At 44.2% G+C, this 23,626-nt stretch overlaps 1 protein-coding gene across 2 annotated transcripts; it reads left to right on the top strand.

Moving 5' to 3' along the window:
• The first annotated feature begins 1,813 nt into the window (after positions 1-1,813).
• Positions 1,814-21,648, top strand: gins4 (GINS complex subunit 4 (Sld5 homolog)). 2 transcript variants are annotated; one of them, XM_068023381.1, is made up of 8 exons: positions 1,814-1,984; positions 2,900-2,986; positions 8,564-8,677; positions 9,051-9,148; positions 10,794-10,882; positions 11,239-11,329; positions 15,878-15,990; positions 21,528-21,648. In XM_068023381.1, the coding sequence occupies exons 1-7, from the start codon at positions 1,829-1,831 to the stop codon at positions 15,972-15,974; spliced, it is 732 nt and encodes a 243-aa protein (XP_067879482.1). In that variant the 5' UTR covers positions 1,814-1,828; the 3' UTR covers positions 15,975-15,990; positions 21,528-21,648. The 2 variants fall into 2 exon arrangements, with proteins under 2 accessions (XP_067879482.1, XP_067879483.1); XM_068023382.1 differs by lacking the exon at positions 2,900-2,986.
• Positions 21,649-23,626: the final 1,978 nt, after the last annotated feature.

Genomic DNA, 23,626 nt, shown 5'->3' on the forward strand with positions numbered 1-23,626 from the left:
TTTTCTTGCCTATCATTTGAATGAAGCAATATGAATAAACAGCTAAAGGGGAATTGGTGGAAAAAGTTGAATTATATGATAGACACAAGCATTTCATCCATATTTAAATGAATAAAATACCACACAAGAATCTGCCAATTGTTTGTATAGTCAGGACAGTTGGACTAAATAGGTTATTAATTTCCATAGCAACCAATTCTTTAATCATTGTATCCATGATCACACTGATTCTGCTAGTGCAAGGATTTTATCCCAAATCATTTCTTTGCTTTGCATTAGCACTGAGATTGTTTTTATTACTTTCATGGGATGTGGGCATCGCTGGCTAGGCCAGCATTTATTGCCCATCCCTAATTGCCCTTGAGAAGGTGGTGGTGAGCTGCCTTCTTGAACCGCTGCAGTCCACGTGGGGTAGGTATACCCACAGTCCTGTTAGAGAGGGAGCTCCACGAATTTGACCCAGCGACAATGAAGGAACGGCGATATAGTTCCAAGCCAGGATGGTGTGTGACTTGGAGGGGAACTTGCAGGTGGTGGTGATCCCATGCATCTGCTGCCCTTGTCCCTCTAAGTGGTAGTGGTCACAGGTTTGGAACGTGCTGTCGAAGGAGACATTGTGAGTTGCTGGAGTCTTGGTGAGTGCTGCAGTGCATCTTGTAGATGGGACACACTGACGCCACTGTGCGTCGATGGTGAAGGGAGTTAATGTTGAAGGTGGTGGATGGGGTGCCAATCAAGCGGGCTGCATTATCCTGGATGGTGTTGAGCTTCTTGAGTGTTGTTGGAGCTGCACCCATCCAGGCAAGTGGGGCAGATTCTATCACACTCCTGACTTGTGCCTTGTAGATAGTGGACAGACTTTGGCGAATCAGGAGCATTTCTGTGGCTAGCCCAATTCAGTTTCTGGTCAATGGTAACCCCAGGATGTTGATTTGTGGGGGATTTAGCGATGGTAATTCTGTTGAATGTCAAGGAGAGATGGTCAGAAATTCTCTTTATTGCAGATCGTCATTGCCTGCCACTTATGTGGCGCGAATGTAATTTACCAGTAATCTGCCCAGTCGCTAAAATTGGGTTTTTAATCATGTTTCCTTACCCACCCCCTCAATTTCTTTCCCTTCTTTCCTGTGATGCTATCCACAGTCAAACAGTCTCCTAACATTCATTATGCATACTGAGAAATGATGGATAACTGCTTGGGTGAGATATTGCATTATGATCTGTGCAACCAGCCTTTAAGATTTATTAGCACCTTCAGACATGGAAGAGATGAATTGCTGGTGGGGAACTTGCACAAAAATATGACGAATTCCTAATTCGTGAACACCTAAGAATCACTGAAAGATTTTTGGTTGGTTATCTGAGACCTTTGATATGAAACATTCCACAGAATAAGTTTCAGCCTCCAGTCAGAAAGGTCTTAACTTGCCGCCTACTGTCTTAACCTTTTTATAAATTTGATGAAATGTAGCAAGAAGCAGAGTCCTTCCCCGGTTCATACGTAACCTGAGCTTCCCCTGACCACTAAAAGTTGGTCAATCTCACCCTGCACTGCAAGTGCAATTGAAGTGAGGGTGAAGTCAGGTCTGGGGGCCGTTTGTGACGAGAAAACAAGGAATGCCTCCTCGCGTGTTGCGGATAAAAGCTTAAAAATTACAAAAGAACAAACTCAAAGTTATAAAAGCTGAGGGCATTAATAATCTAATAGGTCAAATCTTTGCCCCGTTCCAATGGACTGGCCATGCTGACACCTTCTTCCGCCTTTAACAAATATGGCGGCGCTTCATATTGTCACAGCGGTGGCGGCGCTGCGTAGCGCGGTGACGTCATGGCCGTGCGTGGCGGCCTTGGCGGGAGTTTTCAGCGCTTGAATCCGGCCTTCAGCCCAGATATGGCCGAGGGGGAGCTCGAATTGTTCGAAGAGTCGGATGAGGAAAATGAGGAGATTCTCACCCCGGCGCAGCTCATCGGCAAATTGGAGGAGGTGAGTCCCTGGACCCTGGAAAGCGCTTTGGGAGGCCATGAAAGGTGCTATACAAATGCAAGTCTTCCAGCTGTTGTGAAATAGAAAGGAAAGGAAAGACTTGCATTTGTATAGTACCTACTGGAGGGCTCAGTGCTTTACAACCAATGGAGTACTGGTTGAAGTGTAGTTAGTGTAATGTACTATATGTGGCAGCCAATTTGTGCACAGCAAGATCCCACAGACTGCATTGTGATAATGAGCAGATGATCTGTTTCTGTGATGTTGATTTTGAGGGATAAATATTGGCCAGGGCACCGGGGAGAGTGCCCCTGCTCCTCTCCAGAATCGTGCCCTGTTTTTGGTATTTTTGCATGTAACTGCGAGGGCAGACGGGGCCTCGGTTTGACGTCTCGTTGGAAAGAGGGCACCTTCGACAGTGCAACACTCCCTCGGTGCTGCACTGTTTTGTGTGCAAGTCGCAGAGTGGGAGTTGAACACAAAACCTTCTGGCTCAGCAGTGAGTGTGCTGCCTGCTGAGGAATATTAAATGATGCAGTGCTGAGTAAATCCACTGGTTATCGGATGTGCAGTCTAGTTGCTCCTCCCCTAGTCTGCCCGTTTGGTGCCAGCAGTCCTTGTTAACCTGACACTTATCCTCACAGAGGACTGGCTGAGGGATTTCTCAGTCAGATTTATCTTGGGAATGTGACTGACACTGGGCTCAGCTACCCCGATTGCCCATTCTTAGCTCTTCGGAGCTTTGTTCTGTTAGCATTGGACCATTAACAGCCATGTAGTGTGATCCGAGTCACCAATGGGAACATATTTCCCCTGAAGGGTTTTAATGCCACTGTTGATTTTAGTCTATTTATTAAACTCAATTTGAACTCAAGTCTGCTACCCGAATCATGTTTCTCTTTCATCTCCACACAGGCCTGGCTGAATGAGAAGTTTTCTCCTGACCTTCTGGAAAATAAATCTGAAATTGTGGAATGTGTAATGGAACAGCTAGACCACATGGTAACAATATGGTGGCTTCTTTGGGGGAGAGCAGGTGGCATCTGTTCAATGCGTAGTTGAGATTGCAATTGCCAGCCGCAGAAAGGATCTCTGGTTTCTCCGCTGGCAATAAATAAAATGCACAAGGTTTTCTATTCTCTCTCATGAGGGTGCTAGCTCTCAATGTGATGTGGTTCAAAGGGTAAGGGTCACTGTCTGGTACTTCATCCCCTGGCTGGTCTTCCTTTGCCAGTAGACGATTGAAGCATGGGGAGTGAAGAGTACAGCTATGGTTTGATCTACTCTATCTGATATTCACACTCCATCAGTGATCACTGTAAATGATCCAGGCAGAGGAATCCTGCCTGATTTACACTTGTGTGCACCTAATGTTCTGTTGGACTGGGCAGACCTATTTAATATGTGCTACAACGATAGCTCTCCTCAAACACTACCAAACTATTTTGAAGTTGTTTCCAATTTCAAGGATGAGAGTGAAATGAAATCAAATCCTTTCCCTTACTTTAAGGGTTATTTATTTGGATCAGGGAATTAAGAAGGGAGAAAGGGTAGAAGTCAGTCAGGATCACATTTGAAGTTGTAACCTTTTTGAAACATCACAGCTGCTCATTTTTAACCAATAAACCAAAGAGAAAATCCTAGGTTTCGAGTGGTACTCTTCTTGCTCCGCTACGGGAAAGGCGAGTCCCTCTGGCAGAAGTTTCCAGAACAGTTTGCTGCAGCGAGGTTGAACGCATCACAAGGCCGGTACTGGAGGTAATGCTGACTGTCATGCCACTGGCTTCTCTGGCTATCCTTTCAGTTGCTTTCTGCCTCTCCACGTCCAGTTGACTTTAGAGAGATGGTTGCGCCAGAGTTCCTCAGTGATTTGTGATGGCTTTTCAAGTGAAACTGCGGGCCGATTTTTTTTTTTTTTTATCCAGTCTTGCCTTGAGCCGTTTAAGATCTGTCATTGAGTTGAGGATTGTGTAGCTGGTTCATGCCACTTCTTAAATCTCTGCTTTTGAACCTTTTTCTTGAACCGTTGTTCTTTGTAGATTTAGCTGATGGCTGTTCTTTTACTAGTGCGCTCTGTGACTGATGTTTGGTCCAGAGCAGTGAGAAAGTTGTACTTGTGACTCAATCCTCCTTGGATATGGAGGAGGTGCCAGAGGAAGAGGATTGCAAATGGCACCCCCCCCCCCCCCACCCCGTTCAAAACAAAAACAGTGGAGAGGGATAAATCTGGCAACTACAGGCAGTCAGTCCAACGTTAGTGGTCAGGAAGTTTTATTCGAGAGAATAATCCAGGACAAACGTCGTTGGTGCTCGGAAAAATATGGGTTCCTAAATGCCAATCAGGGTGGATTTGTTGAAGGCAGACCGTGTTTCACTAACTAGGTCGAGTTCTTTCATAAAGTAATCAAGGTTGTTCGGACTGTGGTTGATGTGTCTATGGAATTTCAAAAGGCATTTTGATAATGTACCATATAATCGACTTGTTAATGGAGTTAAAGCCCATGGGATTAAGGGTACAGGGGCAGCTGGATAGAGAATTGGCTGAGGGACAAACTGGAGGGAAGTATACAGTGACGTTCCCTTGGTGTTGGGGCCACTGCTCTTTTTGAGATGTATCAATAACCTAGACTTGGGTGTACAGGGCATAATTTCAAAATCTGCCTATAATATGAAACTCAGAAATGTAGTAAACAGTGAGGAGGATAGTCACAGACCTCCAGAGGGTACGGACAGACTGGCGAAATGGGCAAGGTGAGGCAGTTGTCATTTATCGCAGAGAATTGAGAAGTGCTAGATTTTTGGTCGGAAGATCGAGGAGAGGCAATATGAACTAACTGATACAAGAGCAGAACGATCTGGGGATGCATGTTCACAAATCTCTGAAGGTGGCAGGACTAGTTGAGAAGACTGTGTTTAAAACAAAAAAAGCATTTGAAGTTCTTGGCTTTATTAATAGAGGCATAGAATACAAAAGTAAGGAAGTGGTGCTAAATGTTTATAAAACAATTCCGAGTGCCATGCTTCAGGAAGGATGTCAGGCCTTAGGGAAAGGGCAGAAGAGGTTTACTAAGATGGTACCAGGGACAGAAAGCTTCAGTTATGTGTTGAGACTGGAGAAACAGGGATGGCTCTCCTTCGAGCAGAGAAGGTTAAGGGAGATTTGATAAAGGGATTCAATACCTTGAATCGCTTTGATAGGATTGAATAAGGAGAAACTGTTTCGACAAGCTGAAGGGACGATAACCAGAAGACACAGAACTGATGTATACTTTAGAAGGAAAAATCTGTAGAGCTATTGGGAAAGAGCAGGGGAGTGGGCCTAATTGGATAAGAGCCAGTACAGACACGATGGGCTGAATGTCTGTTTCCTGTGTTCAATTATATGAAATTCTGATCTGTGCGCTTTCCTTTTTTTAAAAAAAAAAATGGACCCCCTATTTTCACAAAAAACAGCTAAAACACTCTAACAGCCTCTCCTAAATATTCAGCCTGCATCAGAAGCCCCCTCCTTGTAAGGATGAGGAGTATTGAGGAGAAAGGACCTTCAGGTCAGGTTGGTGTGAGCTAAAATTTGCACATGCAGTGGAAACCTTCCAGGGTTAAAATACAGTAGAACATTATTCAAAGTTTTGTTAATTGGGACTAGAAATGTGCTTTACATTAAATGAATTCTAACATTACATGGCTATACACTAATTCGAATGTATACATTACCATGTGGAGCGTAGCCACAGCTGACTTCCTGTAAAATATAATGTCAGTTGTTGGCACAGATTGTGGAGCAGGCCTGGGATTTTCCAGACCGCATGCCCGAGCACAGCTAGCAGTGTATTTACCAACTGGGGAGGGATGTCCTTTTCTGCAAATCTGTTTTCTTTTAAGATCTGCAGGAGCCAAGTATTATCGGTGTGCTGAATTTTCTCCACTTCAAGTTGCCATCAATGCTTCCTGATATACAGCCACTTGGAAGTTAGCAAGAGCAATGTGCACTTGATGTAAATAATGGCCCGGACTTTGTGCTATCAGCTTACTGTTATTAGAATAAATTGGATAGCAACTCCGAGCGTCTGCTTGTGTGTAGTTAAATGCAGAAGTCAGGAAGTCCCTGTCCCAAGTCTTCACTATACCCCACTGAGAGACTTGACATTCAAATGCATGGAACAAGTAAAATTGCTGAATTGACCCACTAAATATGCCAGAAAAACTCGCAGCTTGTCCATGCTTGCATAAGTGGATTTTTCACGACGTGTTAGGTCATGTTAACTGCCAAACAACCTCTCTGGCCCTGAAAAGTAACTTTTCCAAGATTTGAACTACTATTGGAGATTTTTAAAAAAATCTTTGAAGATGTTTTTTTTCTGTCTCATCTCAATCCCATTTTTTAAAAGAGCAAAGAGCAGTACAGCACAGGAGCAGGCCATTCGGCCCTCCAAGCCTGCGCCATTCCTGATGCCTGCCTAAACGAAAACCTTCTGCACTTCCGGGGTCCGTATCCCTCTATTCCCATCCTATTCATGTATTTGTCAAGATGCCTCTTAAACGTCTCTATGGTACCTGCTTCCACCACCTCCCCCGGCAACAAGTTCCAGGCACTCACCACCCTCTGTGTGAAGAACTTGCCTCGCACATCCCCTCTAAACTTTGCCCCTCTCACCTTAAACCTATGTCCCCTAGTAACTGACTCTTAAAACCTGGGAAAAAGCTTCTGACTATCCACTCTGTCCATGCCGCTTATAACTTTGTAAACCTCTATCATGTCGCCCCTCCACCTCCGTCGTTCCAGTGAAAACAATCCGAGTTTTTCCAACCTCTCTCATAGCTAATGCCCTCCAGATCAGGCAACATCCTGGTAAACCTCTTCTGTACCCTCTCCAAAGCCTCCACATCCTTCTGGTAGTGTGGCGACCAGAATTGCACGCAATATTCTAAGTGTGGCCGAACTAAAGTTCTGTACAGCTGCAGCATGACTTGCCTATTTTTATACTCTATGCCCCGACCAATGAAGGCAAACATGCCGTATCCATCTTGCCAGCTCGCCTCTGATCCCGTGTGACTTCACCTTTTGTATCAGTCTGCCATGAGGGACCTTGTCAAAGGCTTTACTGAAGTCCATATAGATAACATCCACGGCCCTTCCTTCATCAATCATCTTTGTCACTTCCTCAAAAAACTCAATCAAATTAGTAAGACACGACCTCCCCTTCACAAAACCATGCTGCCTCTCGATAATAAGTTTGTTTGTTTCCAAATGGAAGTAAATCCAGTCCTGAAGAATCCTCTCTAATAATTTCCCTACCACTGACGTAAATCTCACCGGCCTATAATTTCCTGGATTATCCTTGCTACCCTTCTTAAACAAAGGAACAACATTGGCTATTCTCCAGTCCTCTGGGACCTCACCTGTATCCAATGAGGATGCAAAGATTTCAGTCTAGGCCCCAGCAATTTCTTCCCTTGCCTCCCTCAGTATTCTGGGGTAGATCCCATCAGGCCCTGGGGACTTATCTACCTGAATGCTTTGCAAGAAACCCAACACCTCCTCCTTTTTGATAATGAGATGACTGAGACTATCTACACTCCCTTCCCTAGGCTCATCATCCACCAAGTCCTTCTCTTTGGTGAATACTGATGCAAAGTACACATTTAGTACCTCGCCCATTTCCTCTGGCTCCACACATAGATTCCCTCCTCTGTCCTTGAGTGGGCCAACCCTTTCCCTGGTTACCCTCTTGCTCTTTATATACGTATAAAAAGCCTTGGGATTTTCCTTAATCCTGTTTGCCAATGACTTCTCATAACCCCCTTTTAGCCCTCCTGACTCCTTGCTTATGTTCCTTTCTTTCCATGATTTGACGTTGAATGAATGATTCTAACTTACACTTGTTGGTTCAGACTCTGTGCTGCTCATTTAAGGATTCTTCAGTCTGGTTAAGGAGATGCACCATTTGCATGCCCTGTTTGCACAGGTGCCAGATCACCTGTTGAGCCTGTTTTGGATGTCTAATTGCTGCTGGTCCAGTGCAAATGTCCAGAGAGAGTCTCTGGCCAAGTGTATGTGCCATCATTAGCACTGATCACAATATCTGACCCATGGCTCTCCCTCGTATGTCTGAGATGTGTATAATCAAGGCCACAATCCATTGTCTCTGCTGTTCTTCCTTTGAGATTTTTTCCCCTCCCTCCTGTTTAATGGAATGGTGGGGCATATTTGTCTCATTTAGTGCCTGCTTTGGGGATGTTGTTGGCTGAAGCTCATAGTCTGGGTGAACATTTCAGTGCAGCACTTTTGGTTGAGATGTTAGACCCTGATCCTGTCTAACTACCTGGCTGGATGTGAAGGCAATATTTGAAGATGACAAGAGAGTTCCTTTAGTGTCCTGACCAATAGTTTTCCCTCAACACCATTACATTTAAACAGATTAAGTAGTCATTAATACATTGCAGTTTCTTGATGCTTAGTGTCCAGGCCAACACATCAATTAGAATTTAAAAAAAATTGATGAACTGCTCTTTATATCAATGTAAATGGTTGGGAGACCGATGTTTTATTGTGTCTGTGTATTTTAATGCAATTGGCAGGAACAGAACCTTCAGCGAGCAAAGAAAGGAGACCTGAAAGTCACCATTCACCGAATGGAGATGGAGAGGATTCGCTACATCCTCAGTAGCTACTTGAGATCACGGTTACAAAAGGTACAGCATTCATGTCTCCAATTCCTCAATACAAAGTGTTTTTACACTGAGAACTGGAGCAGTGGGAAGGAAGAGAAATATGGGAGTTAGCACAAAGTCCTGTATGGTCATGTTTGTTTTTAGTTGTGGAGTTGCTTGGTGTGTTGTGAGCAAATGATTGGATGCAGTGAGGTTAACATGCCCGGTGAGCAGTGTATTTTTACTCTGCAATCAAGCATCTTTGACAGAAAAAAAAACTTGTATGGTGAATAGATTGGCTGTCCTAACATTCTGATCTTCATAGTTTGCTTGAAAATTAACTTCTTCATTTTAAAATACTCAGGAAATACTTCATGCTTTTTCTCGCCTTCCCCATCCCCCCACCGATTTCTAGATAGAGAAGTTTTTCCCTCACATCTTGGAGAAAGAGAAGTCCCGTCTTGAGGCCGACCCTTCCTGCCTGTCTCCACAAGAAGCCGTTTTTGTACAAGAGTGAGTGCTGTCAGAGCAATGGAAAGGAACTGGTGTTTATTTTACAAGGAGCTGTCTCTCCCAGGATGTCTGCAATTGAACCTTTCAAGATTGGGGTGGGTAGATTTTTATTGGTTAGGGCTATCGATGGATATGGAACAAAGGCCGCTGAAATGAAATGCAGATCAGCCATGATCTCATTGGATCGTGAAAAAGGTTTGAGGGGCTGAATGGCCTCCGCTGTTCCTATGAACTCTCAGTCAAAGGGTCTTTTCCTTGGCTTCCCAGTGGCTTCTGGTGATTGAGTTCTCACTCAGTTCCAGGTTTATTACCCAGTCTGCTAACTGATCTCCGTCAGGAGAGTGGTGAATACGTACGGTTAGCCTCTGTGTTCTCAGGTGAGGATAGGAAAATCAGCCTTCATTCCCACTCCTGATACATGAGGTTTACTGAGGTGACACTCACTCTCGCTCTCGGGCAGTGCGTATCAGACCTTAACCACTCACTGTGTGAAAAGGTTTTTCCTCATGTCACTTTTGCTTCTCTTACCGAACACTTCAAATCCTTTCAATCCTTTCACAAGTGAGAACTGTTTCTCTCTCTGTCCAGACACTGGGGAAGAGAAGCTTTGTTTATGAGGAATGACTGGGGCTGTTTTCATCAGAACAGGAGCGCTCAGTCGGGGATCCCGAGGCCATCGAAGTTGGGAGTTTTGATGAAATAAATGGCAAAGAACTATTTTCCACTTGTCTGCTGTTAAACTTGAGCCTATAATTGAAAATGAGTGGAAAGGTGAGGAGAAAGTTTTAATGCTGAGTGATTGGCATTTGGACTTGCCCCACTGCATTGGAACTAGAATCTATAAAAGCTTCTGAAAGGGAGATGAATAAATATCTGAGCAAAAAACTAAACAGGTATGTGGTAATAATGAGGGAATGGGAAGAGACTGCTCATTCTGTGAAGCAGCACAGTAAACGTGGACCTTACAGCTGTCGACACAAAAATTGGTGGTGTCGTAAATAGTGAGGAGGAAAGCCTTACATTACAGGACGATATAGATGGGCTGAGCAGTGACAAATGGAATTTAATCCTGAGAAGTGTGAGGTGATGCATTTTGGGAGGACTAACAAGGTAAGGGAATATACAATGGATGGTCGGACCCGAGGAAGTACAGAGGGTCAGAGGGACCTTGGTGTACTTGTCCATAGATCACTGAAGGCAGCAGCACAGGAAGATAAGGAAGGCATACGGGATACTTGTCTTTATTAGCCGAGGTATAGAACATAAGAGCAGGGAGGTTATGATGGAGCTGTATAACGCGCTAGTTAGGCCACAACTGGAGTACTGTGTCGGAGAAATGCCATAACATACAAGGCTACGGGCCAAGTGCTGGAAAATGGGATTAGAATAGATCGGTGCTTGATGGCCGGCATGGACAGGATGGGCCGAAGGGCCTGTGTCTGTGCTGTATAACTCTGACTCTATTGGTTCCCTAGTAGCCACACCATGTTATTTGAGGCAGAGGGCTGGAACATCTCCTAAGGGAGGAAGGGATTGCTAGCTTGCTCTGGAAACTAACTTGCCATAGAGATCTGTTGCATGAGTTGCTTACTGAAGTGATCTGACCTCACTGAACTGCCCCACCATTGATTTATTTGCTTTACAGATACAGGGCAAATTGTGAGGCCCACCTGAAGAGCCTTGCCCTGAAACACATGCCTCCTAATTTGCAACCGTTGGACCTCTTAAAAGCAGGTGAGTGCTTTTCTGTTGTCGAGCCTCCCCATTTCTGTACTAAAATGTTTTAATTGAAAGAAGGATAAGGTGTGGGGGAGGGAGCAGGAGGAGGAGGAGTCATTTCAATAGAAATGGCTTAATTTCTTCATTACCGTTGGCTCTTTTGGGGATCTCCTCACTTCCAGGGAAGCATTGCATTCTGAATTTTGCCTTTCATACTGTCTTGTTTAATATTAAGACATTTGTAAGTCTTTAATTCTGTGTTGAGTGAAGCACACTTGCCTGGTTGCTACTCAGTGAGGTTTGTGTACGTGTAACTGTGTTTTTGATTTTTTTTTTTGTTTGAATCGAACTTGTTCATTTTTCTGCCTCAGTTCCCAAACCCAACTTGGATTCTTTTGTCTTTCTGCGAGTGAAGGAAAAACAGGAAAACATCCTAGTGGAACCTGAGACCGAGGATCAGAGGTGAGAGAAGTGGTGTTGGATGTGCAGTCCTGAGATACTGGCTTGCCATTAGATAGAGTTTAATTGACACAAGCCGTATGCAAACTGGGTTTTCGAAATGCAGCAACTGTCGAGGACTTTGTGTTTGCACCAACATCAGTGTGCAGTGAAGGCCATGATAGCCCCAGACACTGTTGGCTGCTGCAGTCAATCACTAATCGCCATCTCTGACAGCTGTCTGTCAAGTGCATCCATGCTGATACTGGAAGAGAAGAAGGTTGAGTTAGACTTTGAGGCAGAAAGAAAGACCTGCATTTGTGTCGCAATTTGGCACGTTTCTCCGAAACAGCTCAAAATGCTTCACGTACAATATTAAGTCGGCAAAGCAACATTCATTTTCTGCATAGTGAAATCCCAGAGGCAGCACAGTTGTGTGAGGCCTATTTGGGTGGTTTGAGGAAGAACGTGGCAGAGACTTTCTGTTCCTCTAGCGTCTTGAAATCAGTAACATCCACGTTAAACCACCTAACGGGTAAACGGGGCCTGAGTTTAATGTCTCCTACACAAGTCAGCACCACTGACAATGCAGCAGAGTGTCATCGAATCGGACTCGCGTGTGAAGGTTTGTTGCTAGGACAGGTTTGGGAGCAGTTGCTACCCAGAGAGTTGTATCTTTGGGAGTGACAGAAGCTAGAGAATGAACCTGCGGTGTTTGTATGTTTGTGTGTGTGGAGCCCCAGACTTGTCCTGCTGCATCTCATTATTTATTCTGACCATTTATTCTGCATCTAATCCATTCTGTACCTGACTTGGGAGTACTGGATGGGAAAGAGGAAGCTTCATGCTGCATTTATATTTTGCTTGACCAATCTAAAAAGGCTTAGTGCAGACACTGAGTGCAAAACATTGACAAGTGTCCCATCACTGCATTTCATTCCATTAGCACAAAATCGTCATCAAAACAAGGGAGGGAATGGTAGATTTTTACTATACCTATGGCGATTCTGTTTCCCTTATATTTTAAATCCTGTTCTAGTTTTTATCGAACCTGTACGGGAGTGTGACCTCAGTCATGGCAATGAATGTTGTTACAGAGACCAGAAGATGGAGCAGTGATGCATGACAACTCCTGCTTGCTTTATTTTTTATCAGATTCAGCTTCTGGCAAGTGCGTTGGGACCTTTTGTTATGTTAAAGGCACTGTCTAAATGCTAGTTGTTACTGCTGTGGCTTTCCCTTTTTCACCTCTGCTTTCTTCGAATGTATGATTTTGTGCAGTGGGAGATCCAATCTTTGTGGATTCATTCCTTTGCATGTTGGAGTGATTGCCCTTATCTTTTCTACAGAGTTTATGAACCATTAATCCATACTGTCTGGGCCAGGTACAGCGGCTGACATGACTACTGGCCAGTCATGTTTGATCTTGTACTGGCCTGGGCCTGGGCCTGGGCCGTACGTGCAGTTTCAATCTTCTCTTGCTGTTTGACAGCACGTCTGAATGAACAGGACTATCCTCAGTCTTCGAGTTTGTGCACCACGCAGAATTATCTTTCTCCCAATCTGTTCTGCTTTGTTTTAATTCCACAGGTGACTGCAGATCATTGGTCTCTTGTCCAACTAGCCCGTCCTTAAAAGTGTGAATCTGGACAATGCGGCTGGCTAATCAACTATGGCAGGCATCACAGCCGCGCGTCATCCCAAATTTACCTGCTATCCTCACACTTATCAGCAGGGTCACTCGTTAGTCATTAGGAGTGTGAACTTTGGCTGGCTTCCTTTCTTTCCCTGCCAGGTCTGAGATCAGCCACCTCAGTGTAGAGGAGGTCACCCCAGCAGTGCATAGGAAGTTCATTTTCGAAAGCATTAGTGTGGCTGGTTGCTAATGGTTGAATTCTAATGGTCTTTGTGCGTTTGAAGCTTTACAACCCCCTGCATCACTAATGTTGAGATTGATTAGGAATGGAATCTATGTTGAAGGGCAACTTTGTGTTTATAAACAAAACATAATTTAGTGAAGGCAGTGACGTTTATGAATTCTGCAAGATGACTAGTAAGATCTGAACTTTGTGGAAGTGATGTCCTACACACTGATCTCTCTGTGTGATCTGCATGTGCTGACTACTGATTTGAGTCTTCTCAGTGGAGAGCAGTTTGTCCTCTTACCTTGGGGAGCTCGGGGAGAGCATGAAGTCTTTCTCGGTCTTTGACTTTGTTTAGATGTGTTTTACTGCCTTAACTGGCAGTAAGAAAATCTGACCGTGTCATGATATTTCAGCAGGTGGTGCTTTGTGTCCACAGTAAGTGCTGAGGTTTGAGCGAGGCTTTTCAAATCCAGATTTAAGATTGAGACCGAGGATCATGAAGAGCAACTGATACTCATGAGAGAAATACAACTTAAATCTTCCACTTCCAGGCAAAAAAAGGCAAATCCTTCCCATTTTTATAAAGGCAGTGTGACTCATTCAGCAGGTCAATTGGCATCTGGAATTACCAGGCTTTGTCAGAACTGGTTCTCACTAAGAATCTCCACCCGAAGTAGAACACTGTCTTTCCTCTTTCTCAGATGCTGATTAACCCGCTGTGTATTTCTAGATTTTTACAGCTTTAATTCGAGCATTCCCTAATTCCGATAAACCTTTTTGTTTCAATTGTTCCTGTCTGCCCCTATCTCTGATCAAAAACTCAACAGGCTAAGGAGCATGCGGTGTCCGCCGGTACGCTTGAGGCCTTCCGCGACCGGTGGGCACCGCAGGGACTGGAGTGCATTGTCGACGCCGACATTAAAAAAAAACAGGCTAAGGCATTGTAAAGGTGCTCTTGCTGTTTTGCTCAGTAGAGAGCACTGCCTCCCATCAGTGATTATTTAGTGGGTTGCACTGAAAGTGCTTCACTATGTCAGAAAATGCTTTGTATTGGAGTCTTCACATTTGGGGAGAGAGGACTGTTGTGGGCAGGTGTTGTCGGGTTTGATGCCTGTGCAGAGTAGAGAGGGCTTTAAACTAAAAATGGCAGAATGGGAGAGTTCAGATGAGGGGAAACCTATAAATCCTAAAGGGAGAAATCAAGGCCACAGAGCAATGCGGTGAGTTTGATGGAGGGAGGAACAGAGTTTAACAGTAATAGCACCCCAGTGAATAAGGTCAAATCAGGGGAAAATGGTTAAAAGTTAAAATTAAAGGCACAAATGGGCAGCGCAGTGGTTAGCACCGCAGCCTCACAGCTCCAGCGACCCGGGTTCAGTTCTGGGTACTGCCTGTACGTAGTTTGCAAGTTCTCCCTGTGACCGCGTGGGTTTCCTCCGGGTGCTCTGGTTTCCTCCCACAGCCAAAGACTTGCAGGGTGATCGGTAAATTGGCCATTGTAAATTGCCCCTAGTGTGGGTAGGTGGTAGGAGAATTGAGGGAAGGTGGGGATGTGGTAGGGAATATGTGAATATGTAGGATAAATGGGTGGTTGTTGGTCGGCACAGACTTGGTGTGCCAAAAGGCCTGTCTCAGTGCTGTATCTCTAAAATAAAAAAAAATAGAGATAAATGTGTTTGATCTAAGAGCCATTAGAGAGATGTGGTTGCATGGTGACAAAGGTTTGGAACTAAATACGTCTTGCTATTTGATGTTCCGCGAACAGATTAGGGACAATAGTGAGGAAGGATGTTGACTCAGAAGAGCAGGATGTAGAATCGTCATGGGTGCAGATAAGAAATGAGAAGCAAAATGCTGGTGGGAGTAGTGAAGTATAGTTACAGAGTTGGACAGAGTTCAAGAAGCAGTAAGAGGAACTTGTATCAAAGGCAATGCACTAATTGTGGGGAACTTGAGTCTTCATATAGACTGCACATGTCAAATTGGCAAGTTGTTTGGAGGATGAGGTGAGAAAGGCAAATGGTATGTTGACCTCGAGTACAAGAGTAAGGAAGTCTTGCCGCAATTGTGCAGGACTTTGGTAAGACCACAGCTGGAGGACGGTGTACAGTTTTGCTCTCTACCTCAGGAAGGGCATACTTTGTGGGGGGGGGGTTGATACAATAAAGGTTCACTAGATCGATTACCTGGCTGAGAGGGCTGTCCTATAAGGAGAAATTGAATAGAATGGGCCTATACTCCCTGGCGTTTAGAAGAATGAGAGGTGATCTCATTGAAACATAAGATTCTGAGGGCCCTGACACAGTAGATGCTGACAGGCTGTTTTCCCTGGCAGGAGAGTTTAGAACAAGGCTTCGTAGACTCGGGATAAGGGGTCAGCCACTTCGTTCTTTACTGAGGGTTGTGAATGTTTGGAATTCTCTACCTCAGAGAGCTGTGAATGCACAGTCATTGAGCATTTTCAAGGTTGAGATTGCAGTTGCTGAATATATTCAAGACGTCTTTTGGATACTCGGAATCCAGGGATATGGGAATTGGATGGGAAAGTGGAATTGATGTAGAAGATCAGGCATCATCATATTGAATGGTGGAGCAGGCTCTGAACGGTATGGCCTATGTTCAGATTCCAAGCAGGGTTTGCCTGCACATAGGAATCCTTGTAGCCACTGAGCTCTCTCAGTCTTCAATATTTGTGGTTCCCCTGCAGGGAGTACACTGTTGATTTGGAGGAAGGATCCCAACACTTGATGAGATACAGAACAATTGCTCCTCTTGTGGCCAGTGGTGCAGTACAGCTAATATAAATGGAGATCCAGAAAGGTAAGGTGAAGTATATTTGCTGTGTGCCAGGTATCTCACTCCTGAAATGATTACTCGACATTACTGGGATGACCATGTGCACTCACATGCAGAATGACACCATTTCAGTCCCCTGCGCGCACAGTGGTGTAAAGTTTGTGCAGCAGAGTTTTAGCATTTGGATGTGAGCCACCTGCTGTTTCACTGTACCCATTAAAGATAACTTACGGCCTTAGAAAGCACACACAGTAAGTCAGTACAAGGTGAATTCCCCTCTGTGCATTGGTAATGCTGTAGATGTAGGTGTGGGGGATCTGGAGCCTATGATGTACTATCAAGTGGTAGAAGTGTGCTGCTGCAGGTCTGACAGTGTCACAGAACGATGATGGTCAGATAAGGACTGGGCAGTGCACACAGTAACTGTATTGTTACTCTGATCTCCTGTGGTGTTAGTCATGAGCAAGTGCTGTCTCCAGGTGAATGATAAATTAGGATTGTAGACTTATTCAGGTCCCATGGTCACACGTTGTGTCTTTGTATAAATTCTAATGTCTGCAACAGCTTGCATTTATATAGCACCTTTTAATGTGATAAAACATTTAAGGACACTTAGTTAGAATGGAAAGTGTCTATGTAAATATGTCACACTGTAATCACAGCCTTCCGCGACTGACTGAGTAGCTGCACATTTCCAGCAGTCTGTTTTGGAGTTCTAGTATTTAGTGCTATTCTAGTCTGTAAAATGTTGGCTTCTTTCAGCTTTCTTGGAGCTAATCCCCTTTAGGCTAGTATCAGGGTTGTTGCTTTAGCCATACCCTTTGTAATACATGTGCACACTGAATTCCCATGTGTTGTCTGACCATGCCTTGTAGAAGCCATAGTAGGGAAGGGTTTCTAAACTGGGATCACCTGTGGGCTGCACAGACCTGTTCCATGGAGCCTCAGCCAGCACAAGAAGTTCCAATTTGTGTTCCCATCAAATCTGTCTCCAGACTCTCTCAAACTGCAGTCCTGCAACACGGCCAGTGCTGCCAATTCTAATCTTAATTCATTATCCTGGATTGCTATACCTGCAGAAAATAGCTCTGCTTTGAGCTGGAATACATTGCAACAGAGTAGGAGGAATATCTGGATTGATTTCTCCAGAGTACAGTCACACCTCCGAGGAAGTCCCAAGTACAGGAAGGAGAAGGTATGACTGGCGGTCAGCAGAGTAAGGAGAACCTAGGGGAGGCAGTGAAGGAGGTGCTGCAAACACTGTGCTGTCCAACAGGTGTAACGTACTTGCTACCTATAAGGATGAAATGGCTAAAATGTGCACCCTGGCAGAATAGAGGACAGAAGCAGAATGGGAAGGTTATGGACATGGGGGATTCGATAATTAAGATGGATAGGATTGTTTTTCATGGGATGTGGGCATTGCTGGTGAGGCCAGTGTTTGTTACCCATCCCCAATTGCTAGGCCATTTCAAAGGGCAGTTAAGAGTCTGGAGTCACATGCAGGCCAGACCAGGTAAGGACGGCAAATTTCCTTCCTGAAAGGAGATCGGTGAGCCAGATGGATTTTTCTGACGATCAATGGTAGTTTCATGGCGCCATTACTGAGACTAGATTTTAATTAACTGAATTTAAATCCCCCCTGCTGTCGTGGTGGGATTCGAACCCATGTCCCCAAGGCATTATCCTGAGCCTCTGGGTTACTAGCCCAGTGACATTACCACTACACCATCTCCCCCTTAATCCACCTGGAAAGGGAGGGGGAAAGATCCAACTTTCATGGTCCATGTTACAGTGAAGGACAGGGAGAAGGTCCTTGTGAGGGAACAGCAGTAGATAAGACTTTAAACCAGTAAGACGGGGGAGAGATCTGGTGGCTATAACAGTAGCCTGAAGACGAAAGAGATGGGAGATGAGAATTAAGGTCAGACCAAAATAAGGAGCAAGGGTAACTAACAGATGAGGAGTAGGCAGTTATAGAATACAATCACAAGAAGGGATCGATCACGTTATTAGGGGTATTCTAAGGGAAGTGGAGAGAGTAATATGTCAGCAAATCTATGAAATGAGCAAAAATACATTGAAGAATAATTATTGGAGATTTCAGCTACCGCTGAACAAACTGGCATGATGAGGTACTGACAAGGAAAAAGGGAAAAAAAATTTTTAGTGTGTATAGGACTCATTTCTTACCCAGTACACAAGAAGAATTACTGCTGGATCTAGCAATGAGAAATGAACCAGAGTAGATAGAAGTAAGCATGAGGGAACACCTAGGCAATAGCGATCATGACATAAGGTTTAAGCTAATAGGAGCAAAGAGTATGCCATTCAACCCCTAGAGTCTGTTTGCTATTTAATGAGACCACAGCTGATGGTTATCCTTACTCCACTTACCTGCCATGGCTCCAGAAGGCTTTATACCTATGGTAAAAATCTTGATCTCTGATTTAAAATGATCAATGGAGTTAACATCTGCTTTCTCTGGAGGCAAATTGCACACTGCTACCGCCCTATGTGTGAAGAGTGTTGCCTCATTACTCTCCTGAAAGGCCTGGCTCTGATTTTAAGAATTCCTCTTGTCCTTGACCTCCCCACTGGTGGAAAATGGTTCTATCTACCCTATTAATTCCTTTCCAAGTCTTAAAAACCTCAATTAAATCACCTCTTAACCTTCTACATTCCGGGGAATACAAGCAGAGTTGATGTACTCTGTCCTCGTAATTGAAACTTTGGAGCCCTGGTAGTGTTCTGGTGAATCTGCACTGCATTCCTACCGAGGCCTACATATCCTTTCTAAAGTGTGGTGCCCAGCACTGTACACAGTATTCCAGGTGTGGTCTAACCAGTGCTTTATATAGGTGTAGCAAAACTTCCTCCCCTTGATAGTCTAAACCTCTAGTTGTAAAGGCTGACATTCCATGAGCCTTTTTTGATATTTTTTTTTTAGTATCTGATTTCAACATTTTAGTGATCTCTGCACACGGATCCCTAAATCTCTTTGACCTTCCACAGCTTTTCACCCTTTAAAAAAAACACACACTCACATCTATTTTTTTTGGGTCCACAATGGACGACCTCACACATTCATCTGCAACAGTTTTTCCCACTCACTTAATCTTTCAATGTCTCTAATCTTATCCTTCCATCTGTCTAGACCGTTTACTATACCATCAATCTTTGTCATTGGGGAAACTTGGATATGTGGCTCTCTATTGTGTTCGCTAAGTCATTACTAGATATAACAAATAGTTGAGTTGCCAACACAGATAGGAAGGATGTCTTGGCCCTTTGAGAGGGTGTAGAGAAGATGTACTAGAATGGTACCAGGGTTCAGGGAGTTCAGGTATGTGGAGAGACTGGAGAAGCTGGGGTGGTTCTTACTAGAGCAGTGAATGATGAAGGATTTTGACAGTAGGTAGGGAGACTGTTTGTTTCTGCTGGGAGGAGGATCGATAACCAGAGGGACACAACTAAGGTTATTGGCAAAATGCCAGTGTGGGGGAGATGAGACATTCCTTTACACAGTGAGTTATTGTCATCTGAAATGCACTGCTTGAGAGGGTGGTGAAATCAGATTTTCAAAAGGAAATGGCTGAGATATTTGAAAAGGAGAAACTGCAGGCCGATGGGAAAAAAAGAGAGGGAGAGTGGGACTAATTGTATAGCTTTTTCAGAGAGCCAGCACAAGTACACTGGGCCGAATGACCTCTTTCTGTGCTGTCAGATTCTATTTTTCTTGATTCCCTTGCCTTTTAAAAATCTGAATGTCCTGGTTCTGTAGCTCTGGCCATTTTATAGAACACACAGAACCAACTTTCACTCCGACTCCCTGGAGATTTACCCTATTTTCAGCATCCTGATTACAGTGACTAAGAATAGTGCACAGATTCCAGCAGTAGGAGCTTGCTGCTGCAAGAGCTATTCCAGTTAGCTGAGGCATCGTCATTGGACCAGGCCACAGCAAGCATAAGCATACCTTTCCCCATGATCTCATCAGTTTCTGCGACAGTGTCGCAGCTTTTGGCCAGCTGGTACCTTCCTAATTCAGGATTGCATTAATTGTGCATTCCTTGTTTCCCAAGGCATAGAGGTAAGGTTCTACGGGTATTGGAGGAAAGTCAAACAGCGTGGACCCAGGTTAGAATGTGGTGGTAACTGGTCTATTCTGCTGTTTCACACAACGACAAATCTGTTCAAATCCTTTGAGGGTGTGACATCAAGGTTCGATAAGCAGGAACCAGTGGATGTAGTGTATTTTGATTTTCAGAAAGCATTCAATAGAAACGTCGAAAAATTGGAGCAGGAGCAGGCCATTCAGCCCTTCGAGCCTGCTCCGCCATTCAATACGATCATGGCTGATCATCCAAATTCAGTACCCTGTTCCTGCTTTCTCCCCATATCCCTTGATTCCTTTAGCCCTAAGAACAATATCTAACTCTTTCTTGAATATATTTAATGATTTGGCCTCAACTGCTTTCTGTGGTAGAGAATTCCACAGGTTCACCACTCTCTGGGTGAAGAAATCCCTCCTCATCTCAGTCCTAAATGGCTTACTCCTTATCCTGAGTTTGTGACCCCCCCAGTCCTGGACTCCCCCATCATCGGGAACATCCTTCCTGCATCTAGTCTGTCCAGCCCTGTTAGAATTTTGTAGGTTTCTGAGAGATCCCCTCTCATTCTTCTGAACTCCAGTGAATACAAGCCTAATCGACCCAATCTCTCTTCATATATTCATAGGGTGCCACACAAGAGCGATTGAACAAAATTAAACACCTAGGATGAGGGAGAATATATTAGCGTAGATTGAGGATTGGTTAATGGACGGAAAACAGTAGGAATAAATAAATAGGTCATTTTTGGGTTGGTTGACTGTAAAAGCATAAAGATTGCTGCTTGGGCCTCAGCTATTTATTTATATATTTATCTATCTCAATGAGTTAGATGAAGCGACCCAGCGTATTGTATCCAAGTTTGCTGACGATAACAAAGTTAAGTGGGAAAATAAGCTGGAAGGAGGATTCAAAGAAACTGCAAAAGGACTTGGGTTAAACGAATGGGCAAGAATGTGGCACATAAAATACAAGTGGAGAAATATGAAGTTATCCACCTCGGAAGGAAAAGTAGAAAAACAGAATATTTTTTAAACGGTGAGAGACTGGGATCTGGGTGTCCTTGTATATAAATCACGGAAGTTAACATGCATGTACAGCAAGCACTTAGGAAAGTATTCGATGGTATTTGGCCTTTATTACAAAGGGATTGGAGTAATAGAGTAATGAAGCCTTACTGCAGTTAGATAGGGCCTTGTGGAGAGCACACACGGGGTTTTCAAACATTGTTCTATTCCAGTGGCTCATGCCACATTTTGCATTCAGCGATGAGACCTTGTTTGGGAATATTCTTGTTTTTCACCATCTCAGTATGAGTTACAGCATCAAGGCAGAGGGGATTTAAATATGGAGGAACGGGGTGTGTGGGGGGTAGTGGTTGGTGATGTACTTAACATATGGGAAGGGGAGCAGAAGCTAATGACGTGTTTTTTTTTTGTTTTCTTGCAGAATCTGTTACCTGCTTGAACCTCGAGAATTTAGTCTGATCTCTCATTGAGAAAAAATGGTCCTGTTTGTGTGTGCGTCCGGTTAGTCTTGCAAGAGCCAATAAAATTATTTGTCACTTTTTTATCATTGGCACTTCTCGTCATTTGCAGTACTGTGGTCATGGATCCCTGGAGTTAGGTGTGATTTTTTTTCTTCAAGCCTTTAAACAAGTAATTTTCTCCAGATGTGGGTGACCTGGGGAGGTGAGTGTGGATCAGAGTCACAGTTAAGAACGGCACGTTCACTGACCTGGAACGTTAACTCTGCTTCTCTCTCCACAGATGCTGCCAGACCTGCTGAGTATTTCCAGCATTTCCTGTTTTTATTTCAGATTTCCAGCATCTGCAGTGTTTTGCTTTTATTATAGAGATAAGGATTGACAATTAGTCTCACTCTCCTCTATACCCATTGCCTCGTAAATGTTTCTTTAAGTTTATATCCAATTCCATTTTGAAAGTTGCTATTGAATCTGCTACCTCCACTGTTCGAGCACTGCATTGCAGACCATCAAAACTCTCATCTCGTCCCTCCCTCCCAGCTTTTTGACAGTTATCTTAAATCTGTGTCCTCTAGTTACTGACACTGCTGCCAGTACAAACAGTTCTCCCCATCGACTCTGTCCAAACCCCTCCTGATATTGAACAACTATTAAATCTCCCCTTCTCCTCTGCTCTGAGGAGAACAATCCAAGCTTCTCCACATCACTGAAGTCCCTCATCCCTGGTAACATTTTAGTTAATCATCTTCACATACTCACCAAGGCTTTGACATCCCCCTTTAAAGTGTCGTACATATAATTGGACAGAATACTCCAGCTGTGACCTAACTAGTGATTTATAAAGGCTTACTATCACTTTTCTCTTGAATTCCTTATTGTATTTTTAAGTGACTACCTTTTATTTATGGCCCCTGGTTCTGATCTTCCCTGCAAATGGAAACCTATTCTGTACATTTATCAAATCCCTGCATCATCTTAAAAGACCTCTAAGTCACCCCTCAGCCTTCTCCTATCTGGAGAAACTCGTCCCAGCCTGTTCAATCTTTCCTACGATATGGAGACCTGAAAACTATGTGGTTCTGCAAGTGGAGTCCAAGCAGGGTTCAGTATAATGCAGCTGAAGTGAGCATAGTGAAGGGTTTTAAACTACATCCCCCTGCCAGGGCAGGCAGATGAGACAGGAGAGGTGACAGGATCAGCAACATGCAGAATATCCCTCAGGAGCATGTGAGGTGTGTGGACAATGTAGTCGTCATCACCTTTGGCTCCCTCCTTTGTTGCAGCTCCATCCTGGAGTATGAGGATCAGTCATACTACTATGTGGCATGGAGTTGATGGTGCTCACATGACCTGTCTGCTCTTGTCCTTGGTGACTCAGATTGTGAGGCTACTGAGTTGCTGCACAACTCTTGGGGAAGTTGCATTATTGCCCACCCTGGAAAGTCTGGCTATAGCAATGTGCCAGGGCATTAAGGCCACCTATTCTAATAAAGGAAACACTCGGTGCCAACTTACACCAGTGTAGTCCAGCATTGCTATATGAGATTTATTTCCCATTCACTGTGTAAAAGGAGGAGAGCGACATACGGACATTACCTTCCTGAAACAACATTCAAGAGGCTGGTAGGTATAAAGTACCTTGGGTTGCAATAATAACTTTTAGTTTCCATTTGCACAGTCCTTCCACAATATCAACCGTCATTGCCACCCAAAGAGAGTACCACCATCAACCTTGAACCAGCCTGGCTGGGTGTGGAAGAGTGCACGCTGAAAGATTAAACCAGAGGCAAAGTGTTACATAAACAGCAAATACTGTTTAAAAATGCACAGCATTACTGAAGGCAATCTCCTTAACAATGGTTCAGTGACCCATGATATGTGTGAATGGAAGGATGGCTTGGTTAGCCATCCTTGGTTAGCCTTGGTTATCAGCTATTCTGTGGACGCTCCCTGTACCAACTCAAATGTGTAAAATGGATATTGGAGCAAGTTACTGAAGAGCTGCTTGTGCAGATAATCGCAAGAGGTGTGGCGATCTGCAAGGGGGGATACATTGGAAAAT

Source organism: Heterodontus francisci, chromosome 47 (genome assembly GCF_036365525.1).
Source record: "Heterodontus francisci isolate sHetFra1 chromosome 47, sHetFra1.hap1, whole genome shotgun sequence".
Lineage (NCBI taxonomy): Eukaryota > Metazoa > Chordata > Chondrichthyes > Heterodontiformes > Heterodontidae > Heterodontus > Heterodontus francisci.

Excerpts from the sequence above, each read along its gene's own strand:
- gins4 (XM_068023381.1), top strand. The coding sequence starts at position 1,829 with ATGGCCGTGCGTGGCGGCCTTGGCGGGAGTTTTCAGCGCTTGAATCCG. Across the intron at positions 1,985-2,899 it reads TCATCGGCAAATTGGAGGAG|GCCTGGCTGAATGAGAAGTT; the intron begins GTGAGTCCCTGG and ends ATCTCCACACAG. Across the intron at positions 8,678-9,050 it reads TGAGATCACGGTTACAAAAG|ATAGAGAAGTTTTTCCCTCA; the intron begins GTACAGCATTCA and ends ACCGATTTCTAG.